This window comes from Polypterus senegalus, chromosome 2, assembly GCF_016835505.1.
Source record: "Polypterus senegalus isolate Bchr_013 chromosome 2, ASM1683550v1, whole genome shotgun sequence".
Lineage (NCBI taxonomy): Eukaryota > Metazoa > Chordata > Cladistia > Polypteriformes > Polypteridae > Polypterus > Polypterus senegalus.
Genome location: NC_053155.1, coordinates 132,165,731 through 132,179,848, shown reverse-complemented (window position 1 = coordinate 132,179,848; position 14,118 = coordinate 132,165,731). Strand labels below are relative to the sequence as shown.

The 14,118-nt window shown below is 38.8% G+C and overlaps 1 protein-coding gene across 1 annotated transcript in view; it reads left to right on the top strand.

Moving 5' to 3' along the window:
- The first annotated feature begins 2,091 nt into the window (after positions 1-2,091).
- gpa33a (glycoprotein A33 (transmembrane), paralog a) overlaps positions 2,092-14,118 on the top strand; it is a 51,815-nt gene continuing 39,788 nt past the window's right edge. Inside the window, exon 1 of the mRNA XM_039744627.1 lies at positions 2,092-2,275. Within this exon, the coding sequence (XP_039600561.1) occupies positions 2,242-2,275 (34 nt within the window). The 5' untranslated portion in view covers positions 2,092-2,241. The remainder of the gene's footprint in view (positions 2,276-14,118) is intronic.

The window sequence follows — 14,118 nt, the reverse complement described above, 5'->3', positions numbered from 1 at the left end:
ACTTCTAGGATCAACCCTGGTGTTCTGTTGTCCTTGCGTACTCCAAAGACAAAATAATGAATTGAAAGAAACACCTTTGTCATTTTGGATAGAAGTCATGACAGTACCTGTGTGTATATTGTCACGTGCGTGTGCTTAGGGGATAGCTGATGAGCTCTGGTAATGGTAACCTGCCGCCTCCTGGGGTTGGCACTGTGTACTAATGTCTCTTCTTTTCCCCCCTCTGCAGACAGGATGACTGACAGCTTTACCACCACTGATGTCACTTCTGGTGTCAGTTCACCTAGACCTGCTTCTTCCTGACAAAAGTCCCCCAAAGCTGTAAGATCCACCATCTTAGATCGGTTCTGTCCTAAACTCATGTCTGAAAAGACCTTTCTCCAATTGTTACGTGTTTTTCTTTTCTTTTCATTCCATCAATTACACAGGATTATCAGAAGATTAGTACCCTCAACTCTTTATCATGGTCTTCTCATTCTCTTACACCATTGTAAAATAATTAAGAGTTACATACATTAAATAGATTCAATTGCACACTTAATTAATTAAATAGACATAACATCTTTATTATTTCTATAATTGTTCTTTTTTTTTCAAAAGTAAGATATTAAAAATGCAAACAGTTTTGTAACTGAGGGTATGCCAGTAAAATAGAAACACTCATTATAAAGACAAGTGGCTTTATTGGACCACGGTAAAACATACATAAACAAAGAACAAATTCAAGACATGTAAAAAAACTACACTATAAATACAGTAGATAGATAGACAGATAGATAGGCATGAAAGGTAGTATATAAAACAGATAGATAGATAGATAATAATTCTTATAGATTGATTGATTGATTGATTTGATGGTAGGAAGACAGCATAGAGTTCTGAGACCAGACAGCCAAAGAGTAGAAGTTATTGCAAAACGTGGCAAATCTGGTTCAGATGCTACAGTACCTTATGCCAGATGGAAGTGGGACAAGGAGACCGTGGGAAAGCTGGGAGTGGTCCTTCATAGCGCTAAAGGCTTTGCAGATGCAACACTTTATAAACATGTCTTTAATAGAGGACAGAGAGTGATCTTTTCTGCTCTGTGCACTAACCATTGTAGGACCTTTTGGTCAGAGACATTGTGGGTCCCAAACCAAATAATGATGCAGCTGGTCAGGATATTGTCATGGTGCCACTGTAGAATGTGGTGAGAATGGGGAGAGGGAGGCAAGCCTTATTCAGCCATAGAAGGAAGTGGAGATGCTGCAGTGCTTCCATGGTTATGGAGGTGGTGTTAAATGACCAAATAATTTTGGCTGTCTGGTGCACATCCAAGAATTTCGTACACTTGACCAATTCCACAGCAGTGCTCTTGAGATGTGGACAGCATGGGCCGTCCTGAAGTCAACAATTATCTGTTTAGTCTTGTCCACATTAAGAGATGGATTGTTGCACTTGCCCCAGTCTGCCAATCATTGAATCTCCATTAGGTAAGCTGACTCATCCCCATTGCTGAAAAGACCCACTACTACTGTGTCATCCGCAAAACATAATGATGGTGTTAGAACCCCCATCCCAGCTCACATTCTGTGTCCAGCTTGCAGATTCTCCCTCGTTATTTATTTATTTGTGTGTTAATTCTTGCTTTGTGTCCGATGTTGCCAGGATATACTTCGGCCCTTGCTACAATAACCGAGATCAATAAGAATCATATATACAGTATAGGCATGCTCAACTTAAGCATATTTTGCAAACTGGAAGAAAAGTCAATGTGCTCGGTGTACGCTGCTACTGTGCTTCAGATCCTTCTAGTGAACGTTTTAAGTACAACTTAGAAATTCTGTAAGCAACTGTCTAACACGCATACATCATACATCAACGAACAAAAATTGCAAACATTAGAATTAAAACTACATTTTCTATTTAAAACTATATACAAAAATATGTATATAATTTATGTATTTAAAAATGTATACAAGTATGGACTAACCGAAATACCTGTTGCCCTCTCGAATAAAAGTTTCGCTATGACGAAAGCGCCACTGTCATTGATTCAGAGAATTGTCACTCAGGAGGGGGAGGGTTTAGGAAGGGTCCTCAGTTCACCTGTGCCGCCCGCGCCCAGTTTCTGCGTTTTCTCTAAGCAGGAGCGGCGGTAGATTTTACTAATTGAAAGGAATTGGATGTACTTCTATTATATTTTGTAAATATTTACCAAAAAAAGTTTCTGTTCATAATTAAAGAAGTTGTCTTCGTGGAATGGCTGTTGGATTTTTACTCGTATTCTCCGCAGGTATGTTTGCTTACTTTGTTTGTATTGATGGTCATACCTGAGTAAAAAAACAGGAAGCCGACACACCTAGAAGACATCTTTACAGATTTTTTAAAGTATATTACAAGCAAGTTAATTGAAATTCATTGTTTTAAACGACATGTAAAGCGAGTATCTATGTTTGATCAGTATTTCTCCGTAAAATTCTACTTTCTTTATTCTATTCTTGTTAATCGAGTGAGCAGCTCAATTGCAGAAGCGGACGTCTTGCTTTTTAGAAAGATAGTGAAGCGTTACGGATCAGGCACTGTCGGACAGACCACGCGGGGTTTTAATGAGAGCTGCAGTATATTCGGATAATAATCGGAATCGGATAATACAGGTTTTGGTACTGTCTGATATATTTTAGTGCTGTGTTTTTATTGCTTTTATAAATTGACGTGTTATGCCTTCCATTCACTGCAACATGTAATGACATGTTGCAAGATGGTTGAACTAAATGGACACTTGCATTTTAAAGGTTTCTTTGATACACGGAATGAGGTGACGCATAATTCAGTCAAAGTTGAATTGGTCCAGTTCAGAAGCCCTCATACTCGTGGTGCCTTTCAGTCCATGATTTCGCTCCAATCATTTCTTAAGAGAAGGGTAATTGTTGATGAAACGTGCTATTTAATTAATTGACTTTTTAGTATTCTAGCAAGTTTAAAATGGGTAGCTGGTGGCTTCTTTGCATCTCACTAAGTAGCAGTTGCTTAAAGAAAAAGGAAGTCTGTAAAATCAAGCTAATATAGACCTACCCTGGATAAACATACTGTATTAGTAGTAACAAGCTTATTTATTACTGTGGCTAAAATGAAAACCCGTAATACACTCTTAAAATTAAAGGTTCTAAAATTACACTGTATTGGTTTGTGTGGTTCTTTACTGAACCATGATTCGATAAAGAATCGTTTCATCCTATTAAGGGTTCTTTGCATATGAAATTGTTTCTTTGGGCGTTGTAAAGGTTCCTAATATGTGAAAAAAGTTAAAGTAACGTATAGTGGGCCTACTAGCAGGATGCAACAGATCAAGAAAAAGTGAGCTTGGCCTGTGGGATTGTATGTAGTAAGAGTACTTTTAAAGTCAGGAACCCAGCAGTATTTTATATTTCTGCTATTATCTATTCATGGCCTAATAAGTAAAGGGTCTTTTTGGAACTTAGATATGGATGGTTCTTTAGGGAAACAAAAATGGAATAATTCACCACAATGGCACCTTTATCTTTAAGAGTGACACCTGCAGGAACCAAGTTTGAGATCCTATCTTTCAGTAAACATTATTCATTTATGTTAAATCATAGGCTAATAATTGTTTAGATGTAAACGTTTAAAAACGTCTTTTTAAAAATCGACAGAAGGCTGCAGTTGTTGTAAATAAATACAAACAATCTTCGTCGTTTTTACAGAAAACAATCTACTTGGTAGGTAGCATACTTGCTAACTATTAACTAATAAATGTTCGGGAGAAAAGTTAGTTTTGAAAACTTTGATAATTTTGAACATGTTGAAAAATATTACATACATACTTTTTATATAGTTTTTTTTATATTCTTCAAAGTAACTTGGCCAAATATGTAATTTCCTTCTCTGTTATAAAGTGCTAATGTTATTTTACACTTTTAAAAGTCATACAGTAGGTAATTTTGCATCATTTTGCCATTAAGATGTTGATCTATTCATATAATTGTTGAAATGGTAAAGAATATTCTAACTGAAAACAATAAGAAATTATCATTAAACATACTCTGCAGATACACGTTTAAATATTATGTTGGGCATAAACAAGTTTGACATTGCTGCCTATAATAAGGGTTTCTCACTCCTTTTCCCTGGATTTAGAGGTCCTTCCATGTTATCAAAGTTTTTTGTGTTCCTTTCTAATATAAAATAAGGTCAAGACAGTCTTAATACATCTAATACATTATTTAGGACCAATTGTCTACAGTGAAATAATGATTAAAATAGTTATCCTGCTTTTTAACCACAGAATAACAGAAGATTACATTTTAAAAACTGAAAATGTATTATTAACAATTGTACATATTTTTTGATTGGTATCAATAACTGAAACCTTTTAATGTGTACTTTCAATTGTAATTTAAATCAAATATGATAATATGTAATTAATATGTCATTTAAAACAAATATGGTTTTAATTAATGGGAATGTTTAACAATTCATTATTTTGTGTTGCAACAAACATTTTTGCATTGTTAAAAATAATGTTTCGTTTATTTACAATGCAGTCTTTATTCCAAAGGTACATAAATGGTCGTATAATATTAGTCCCTATTTCATGGTCACCTTTAACTCAAAATTCATATTTTTGTTGTTTAAATTTAACAAGGTTTGTGTTTTTAAGTGGGTATCAAATGGAATCAGTTTTTCTATTTCACATTTTTATTTTGAAAAATATAATTGCCTTTCTTTATACTCAAATTATTTAATGTACTGTATTGTTATAAATGTCTGCATTCTAAACCGTAATAAAAATATAAAGTGCAGTCTATCCATAAACAAAGAAGCAACTTTAAATGGCTTTTGAATAAGTAAAGAAATTTTGTTCTTATGTAAATTATCAACATTTTATGAAAAGTCTAATTACCCCAAGTTTAAGATTTCCATGTTTTACTGTATGTACTTTCACATATAATGTCAAAAGCACTTACTGTAGTCCTAATGATGTCTGTCTGGTCACATGTAATAGCTTGGTTCCTTTTTTTTTTTGAAGTGTGTCTTATTCTTCAATGAAATTGATTAAAATGGCTCCATTTTTGTTGAGATACAATATGTTGAATACAGCATGTTTTATATATGTTTTAAATTGTAAAACCTCACACTGAAAAGCATTGACGAGTTTTCATCCTTGTCTGTTTTAAAACAGTGAAATATTTGGTGCAACTTTTTTTTTTCTTCACTTATATGACATGTGTCATGAGCCAACGGATGACCAGCTAAATTGGAGCTTAAAAATCCATCCAGTTTCTTAATGAGAAGCCAAATAACTAAACCCATTATTTAATTTCATAGCTTGTTGGTGCTTTCATTCTGCCACAGCAGAAATTTCAAAAACAGCTGTTTTTCTTTTTTATAAGAGCATTGTGAATTTTTTTTTGTGGACTTAAGCAGATCAGCATTACTAAAATCTTCACCTTTATTTTTAGATATTGCATGATGGACACAGGTTAGCTGGTCATGTGTTGGCTCGTTTTGTGTTTCATTATTATTTGGCTGTTAATTAAAGAGTAAAGAAACAAGTGAGGTTCCAAGTCTTAATAGCAAGTTAGTTACAATTGAGGCAAAAGAAGTTAATTACCTGCAAAAACTGGTCACTAAGTAAGAAAGTGGTTAGAATGAAAACCTGCAGCCACAGTAGCCCTTCAGGATCAAAGTTGGACACCCCTGCCCTCATTTCTCTGAAGATCATCTTTGGCACCTTTATTTTTAAGAGTGTAGTTTTCTTTTTCAAATTTCCTCTTCGAGAGACTTGTGTGCAATGGCAGCGTATGCCTGTGTTTGCCTGTGAGTGTTTCCTACAGTGGGCATGCCACCTTGTGCAAACCTCTGTCATATCATCTTTACTCTAAAGTTAAATGTTGAAGCAAGCTAACTTAAAGGGGAAACAAGCTCTCTAATTATGGTTCAGTATGTTGCATACAGTAAACAGACATGTACTCAGTATTTGCTACACTGAAAGCAAAATCACTGCTGCATTATGCACTACTATCCATCATAGTTAGCTTGAGACTTCAACAAAAACTTGAAATCTCAATTGGGTACATCCTGAAATATGAACTACAATTATCTATAGATTCTCAGGAACTAACAGTAGTACATTAAGTTATATAATTTATACATCACTTAAATTAGAATTTGCTCTCCATTTCCTGGTTCAGTTTTTGACTACAGTACTGTACCTGATATTGTCAAGTTCTATTAAAAACATCTTTACTCAATTCAGCTGTAACTTAATAAAAAGCTTGTTTTTAAAGCCACATTGACAGTCTGCTTTAACAATATAGAGTGCCTCTGGAAAGTATTCACAGCGCATCACTTTTTCCACATTTTGTTATGTTACAGCCTTATTCCAAAATGGATTAAATTCATTTTTTTCCTCAGAATTCTACACACAACACTGCAAAATGACAACGTGAAAAAAGTTTACTTGAGGTTTTTGCAAATTTATTTAAAAAAAACAGAAATCACGTGTACATAAGTACTGTATTCACAGCCTTTGCTCAATACTTTGTCGATGCACCTTTGGCAGCAATTACAGCCTCAAGTCTTTTTGAATATGATGCCACAAGCTTGGCATACCTATCCTTTGCCAGTTTCGCCCATTCCTCTTTGCAGCACCTCTCAAGCTCCATCAGGTTGGATGGGAAGCGTCGGTGCACAGCCATTTTAAGATCTCTCCAGAGATGTTCATTCGGATTCAAGGCTGGGCTCTGGCTGAGCCACTCAAGGACATTCATAGAGTTGTCCTGAAGCCACTCCTTTGAAATTTTGGTTGTGTGCTTAGGGTCGTTGTCCTGCTGAAAGATGAACCGTCGCCCCAGTCTGAGGTCAAGAGCGCTCTGGAGCAGGTTTTCATCCAGGATGTCTCTGTACATTGCTGCAATCATCTTTCCCTTTATCCTGACTAGTCTCCCAGTTCCTGCTGCTGAAAAACATCCCCACAGCATGATGCTGCCAACACCATGCTTCACTGTAGGGATAGTATTGGCCTGGTGATGAGCGGTGCCTGGTTTCCTCCAAACGTGACACCTGGCATTCACACCAAAGAGTTCAATCTTTGTCACATCAGACCAGAGAATTTTGTTTCTCATGGTCTGAGAGTACTTCAGGTGCCTTTTGGCAAACTCCAGGCAGGCTGCCATATGCCTTTTACTAAGGAGTGGCTTCCGTCTGGCCACTTTACCATACAGACCTGATTGGTGGATTGCTGCAGAAATGGTTGTCCTTCTGGAAGGTTCTCCTCTCTCCACAGAGGACCTCTGGAGCTCTGACAGAGTGACCATCGGGTTCTTGGTCACCTCCCTGACTAAGGCCCTTCTTCCCCAACTCTTATTTCCTCTCTAAAACTCCAGCAGTTGAGTCACTCCCAGATAATCAAACAAGGCATGAGCTGGGAAAACTTAGTGAATGTTCTGTGATGGTGGGGGATGGAATAGCCGGCTGCTTGCTGCTCATCTTAATCGGTACATTTAGAAGACAAAAGACGGTGGTGGAGAGGTGCCGGATCTACGAGTTTTTTCGTAGACTCTGGTAATTCTAGTGTTAATTGTCAGGCATTGATCTTAGCTGCATGTTTGTTTTTGCTCTGGTTTTTATCCGTTAATTCTAATGTATTACGTTTTTTACTTCAGTTCTTTTTCTTTCAGCTGCTCCCGTTAGGGGTCGCCACAGCGGATCATCTTCTTCCATATCTTTCTGTCCTATTTATCTTCTGTTACACTCATCACCTGCATGTCCTCTCTCACCACATCCATCGACATTCTCTTAGGCCGTCCTCTTTTTCTCTTGCCTGACAGCTCTATCCTTGGCATCCTTCTCTCAATATACTATGCACCTCACCTCTCTGACTTTGTCTCCCAACCGTCCAACTTGAGCTGATCCTCTAATGTACTCATTTCTAATCTTATCTGTCCTTGTCACACCCAATGCAAATCTTAGCATCTTTAACTCTGCTACCTCCAGCTCTGTCTCCTGCTTTCTGGTCATTGCCACCGTCTCCAACCCATATAAACATCGCTGGTTTCACTACCATCCTGTAGACCTTCCCTTTGGTTCTTGCTGATATCCGTCTGTCACAAATTACTCCTGACACTCTTCTCTACCCATTCCACTCTGCCTGCACTCTCTCTTTCACCTCTGTTCCACAATCCCCATTACTGTGTACTGTTGATCCCAAGTATTTAAACTCATCCACCTTCGACAACTCTACTCCTTGCATCCTCACCATTCCTCTGACCTCCCTCTCATTTACACACATGTATTCTGTCTTGTTCCTACTGACCTTCATTCCTCTCCTCTCTAGAGCATATCTCCACCTCTCCAGGGTCTCCTCAACCTGCTCCCTACTATCGCTACAGATCACAATGTCATCAGCAAACATCATAGTCCATGGGGACTCCAGTCTAATCTTGTCTGTCAGCCTGTCCATCACCATTGCAAATGAGAAATGGTTTAGAGCTAATTCCTAATGTAATTCCACCTCCACCTTCAATGCATCCGTCACTCTTACCGCAGACCTCACCACGGTCACATTTCCCTTGTACATATCCTGTTCAACTCTTGCATACTTCTGTGCCACTCCCGACTTCCTCATACAATACCACAACTCCTCTTGAGGCATACTGCCATACGCTTTCTCCAGGTCCACAAAGATGCAATGCAACTCCTTCTAGCCTTCTCTATACTTCTCCATTAACCCCCTCAGAGCAAACATTGCATCTGTGTTACTCCTTCTTAGCATGAAACCATACTGCTGCTCATTAATCATCACCTCACTTCTTAACCTAGCTTGCACTACTCTTTCTACATAACTTCATGCTGTGGCTCATCAATTTTATCCCCCTGTAGTTACTGCAGTCCTGCACATTGACCTTATTCTTAAATATCGGCACCAGTACACTTCTTCTCCTCTCCTCAGGCATCCTCTCATTTTCCAAGACTCCATTAAACAATCTGGTTAAAAACTACACTGCCATCTCTCCTAAACACCCCCATGCTTCCACGGGCATGTCATCTGGACCAACGGCCTTTCCATTTTTGATCCTCTTCATAGCTGCCCTAATTTCCTCCTTGCTAATCTGTTGCACTTCCTGATTTACTATCTCCATGTCATCCAACGTCTTCTCTCTTTCTCGTTCTCTTCATTCATCAGCCTCTCAAAGTACTTTTTCCATCTTTTCAACACACTCTCCTCGCTTGTGAGTATGTTTCCATCTTTATCCTTTATCACCCTAACCTGCTGCACATCTTTCCCAGCTTGGTCCCTCTCACTAGCCAAATAGTACAGGTCCTTTTCTCCCTCCTTAGTGTCCAACCTCTCCTACAACTCATCATACTCCTTTTCCTTAACCTTCGCCACCTCTCACTTCACCTTGCGCCTTATCTCCTTGTACTCTTGTCTACTTTCTGCATCTTTCTGACTATCCCACTTCTTCTTTGCCATCCTCTTCATCTGTATACTGTCCTGTATTTCCTCATTCCACCACCAGGTTTCCTTTTCCTCCTTCCTCTTTCCAGATGTCATGCCAAGCACCCTTCTTACTGTCACCCTTACTACATCTGCTGTAGTTTCCCAGCTCTCTGGTAACTCTTCACTGCCACCCAGTGCCTGTCTTACCGCCTCCCTAAACTCAACCTTGCAGTCTTCCTTTTTCAACTTCCATCATTTGATCCTTGGCTCTGCCCTCACTCTCTCCCCTTCCCAGCCATACTGCCAGCATTCAAATTTCCTATGCTCAGTTCCACTCTCTTTACCTTCCTCCTCTCCTCCTGCCTCTGGACACGTCTGCCCCCTCTTCTCCTCCTTTGGCCAACAGTAGCCCAATTTCTGACAGCACCCTTTAGGCTAACAGTACTGGTGGTGGTTGTTGTTAACCCGGGGCTTGACTGATTCGGTATGGAAATTTGTATTGTTGTCAGCATATTGATTTGGCAAAATTTTACACTGGATGCCCTTTCTGACATAACGCCTCCCCGTTTATCCGGGATTGGCACAAAGAAACACACTGGTTTGTGAATCCCATGTGGCTGGGTTGAATTTGAATCACTGTTACACAATATTTTATGCAAATGAATACAGCAAACATTATTTGAGATATTTAGCACACAATGTAGCCAGCCAGAACAATAATAGAATATTTTCTAAATGGCCAATCATAAAGGTGACCAATTAAAAACAGAATTCCATTTTTTCATATCATAGTCATCAACACGTCTGATGTATAGGGTGGTCCAAATATAATTATGCAATTTTCATTACGCTATAACTTATTCAGTTTATTACGTAGAAAATCGCCCGAAAAATCCCGGACCATCGAGAAGTGTGCGAACTGATAACATGAAGAAATTGTCTTGGCACCGAACTGGAATCGTCCCTGCATAAATCAAAGTCATCCAAAACGATCTGGATCTGCATAATTAGATCTGGGCCACACTGTACTGACAAGAGACAACTTCCTGCTATGTGTGTAACAGTACCAGCAGTTCATCACCAGCCCACCTCACAGTCCCCTCCACTACAGTATGCTGCCTGCAACACCACTGCCCCCATTCAACACGCAGCCATCCGAGGCACACTGCAATGCTACCCCGCGCCGCCCTGTTCACCCTCAGTGGCCTCCGCCCGAGGCACACTACACTTCGCAAGCAGCGAAATTGCCCACCTCCCAGGTCCCCAGGCTGAAGATGACGGAGCGGCAGTTACTGAGGTGCATGCATCGCAGCTGCTGCCCCGTTCGTATGTTGTAGGTCGGTTGTCCGTAACATGGGGACTACCTGCATTTAAAATTTCCCAGAAAATATTTATGGCAATGCAAGTGTACTGGACTACAGTTTTTGCTTGGTTATTAATCAGCTTTGAGTTCACCATAAGAATTATCTTTTAACAGAATCTTTAGAATCCCTGAAGCCTACGAAAAAAGTTGCAATCCTGGGCCATGTAAAATTCTTTCACATCTCTCCATCAGCGTCTTTGTTTTGCAAATGTGTCAATCATTACAAGCAGCAAGCGGCCTGCTATCCCATCCCCCACTGACTCAGCTGAAATTTTCCCAGCTCAAGTCTGTTTATCTGGGTGTGAGGTGCCTGGAATTGTATAGGGTAAATAATATATCGTTATTTGGAATACATTCATTTCATGTGTGTTTTGTGTCTACAACAATCTAGGTAAATGCAGGATGACAGGAAATGTGAGGAAAGAAATGCTGAACACATACCTACAGTGGTGTGAAAAACTATTTGCCCCCTTCCTGATTTCTTATTCTTTTGCTTGTTTGTCACACAAAACATTTCTGAGCATCAAACACATTTAACCATTAGTCAAATATAACACAAGTAAACACAAAATGCAGTTTTTAAATGATGGTTTTTATTATTTAGGGAGAAAAAATCCAAACCTACATGGCCTTGTGTGAAAAAGCAATTGCCCCCTTGTTAAAAAATAACCTAACTGTGGTGTATCACACCTGAGCAATTTCCGTAGCCACCCCCAGGCCTGATTACTGCCACACCTGTTTCAATCAAGAAATCACTTAAATAGGAGCTGCCTGACACAGAGAAGTAGACCAAAAGCTAGACATCATGCCAAGATCCAAAGAAATTCGGGAACAAATGAGAACATAGTAATTAAGATCTATCAGTCTGGTAAAGGTTATAAAGCCATTTCTAAAGCTTTGGGACTCCAGCGAACCACAGTGAGTGCCATTATCCACAAATGGCAAAAACATGGAACAGTGGTGAACCTTCCCAGGAGTGGCCGGCCAACCAAAATTACCCCAAGAGTGCAGAGATGACTCATCCGAGAGGTCACAAAAGACCCCAGGACAACGTTTTAAAGAACTGCAGGCCTCACTTGCCTCAATTAAGGTCAGTGTTCACGACTCCACCATAAGAAAGAGACTGGGCAGAAACGGCCTGCATGGCAGATTTCCAAGACGCAAACCACTGTTAAGCAAAAAGAACATTAGGGCTCGTCTCAATTTTGCTAAGAAACATCTCAATGATTGCCAAGACTTTTGGGAAAATACCTTATGGACTGATGAGACAAAAGTTGAACTTTTTGGAAGGCAAATGCTCTGTTACATCTGGCGTAAAAGGAACACAGCATTTCAGAAAAAGAACATCATACCAACAGTAAAATATGGTGGTGGTAGTGTGATGGTCTGGGGTTGTTTTGCTGCTTCAGGACCTGGAAGGCTTGCTGTGATAGATGGAACCATGAATTCTACTGTCTACCAAAAATCCTGAAGGAGAATGTCCGGCCATCTGTTTGTCAACTCAAGCTGAAGCGATCTTGGGTGCTGCAACAGGACAATGACCCAAAACACACCAGCAAATCCACCTGTGAATGGCTGAAGAAAAACAAAATGAAGACTTTGGAGTGGCCTAGTCAAAGTCCTGACCTGAATCCAATTGATATGCTATGGCATGACCTTAAAAAGGCGGTTCATGCTAGAAAACCCTCAAATAAAGCTGAATTACAACAATTCTGCAAAGATGAGTGGGACAAAATTCCTCCAGAGCTGTAAAGACTCATTGCAAGTTATCGCAAATGCTTGATTGCAGTTATTGCTGCTAAGGGTGGCCCAACCAGTTATTAGGTTCAGGGGGCAATTACTTTTTCACACAGGGCCATGTAGGTTTGGATTTTTTCTCCCAAAAAAATAAAAACCATCATTTAAAAACTGCATTTTGTGTTTACTTGTGTTATATTTGACTAATGGTTAAATGTGTTTGATGATCAGAAACATTTTGTGTGATAAACATGCAAAAAGAATAAGAAATCAGGAAGGGGGCAAATAGTTTTTCACACCACTGTATAACAGAAACTTTTTCCATGTTATAGTAATAATGACATGAAGTGTATAATGTGTGAAGACTTTAGTCCAAATATCAAATAAACGTGCACTTTTATTCAAGAATATAACCAAAGGGGAAAAAAAACACATTCAGTTTACATGTTTCTGTCAATGAGTAAAAAACCCAAGCTCAAATATCAATCGACAAAGTTGACGTGTCTTCTTGGATGGTGCAGTGGTAAGGGCTGCTGCATTATAACCAAAAGATTGCCGGTTCCTCGTTTTTACCTTATACAACTCCAGGCACCTTATACCCAGATAAACCGACCTGAGCTGGAAGAACTTCAACTGTGTCGGAGATGAGATAGCAGGCTGCTTGAGCTGATTGAATATTTGCAAAACAAATATGGTGATGGAGAGGTGCAAAGGAATTTCATAGGCTTCAGGGATTCAAGTTTAATACCAGCTAGAGCACCATTGCTTTATGAGCACCCAAACATGATAATCTTTACTTCACAACTAAGTAGGAACCCAATTTTGCTCGCTGACCCCGTCTGTTATGTTATAGTAAGAATGTGCTGTGTTGGATTAATTGTAATTAGGTAAAAAAACATACATTTTCTCAGCCAGGAACACCTCATGCTTTTCAGTACAGTATGTTGATGTCTTTCATTAATACTGTCCTAAACCATAACTTGTTTTATTCACAACACACAATCGCTATAAATCTATTTTGAAAATCTGCATCTGTTTGTTTTTTCAATTTCTTTTTTTTGTTTTACTTATTTGGTGCCTTTCTGGACTAAAGGGCTCCTATTCTTAGTAGAGTAGTTTTACTTAATTTAAATCTTTACAATTCTCAAAGACTTTAACAAATCTGAAGAAGTAGAATTATTTCATTTATACAGTAAATCACATACTTGAGGACTCCATTGAAAATTTAAAGAGAGTCATGCCTTCACAGTAAGGATAGTGATAATCTAAAACAAACTACAGACAATGTATCCAAAGTGGGAACCTTGACAACATTTAAAAAGTATTACTGCACTTAATAAAATCACAGAAGGTGTAGGAGAGAAACATCTCTGTGAGTTACCAAATTAGATAAAAAAAAAACAAGGTCAAGCTCCCAGTTTAAGAATAACAGCTGTATCTTTTTTCTTTCAGTGACAGAGCAAGTATCACACTTTTTAAGTAAAATCATTCAAAGAAATAAATACCATTTACTTCCTGTTTCATAATGAGTGAATGTTTAATGGACCGCATTTTAAAATCCCAAAATAATATT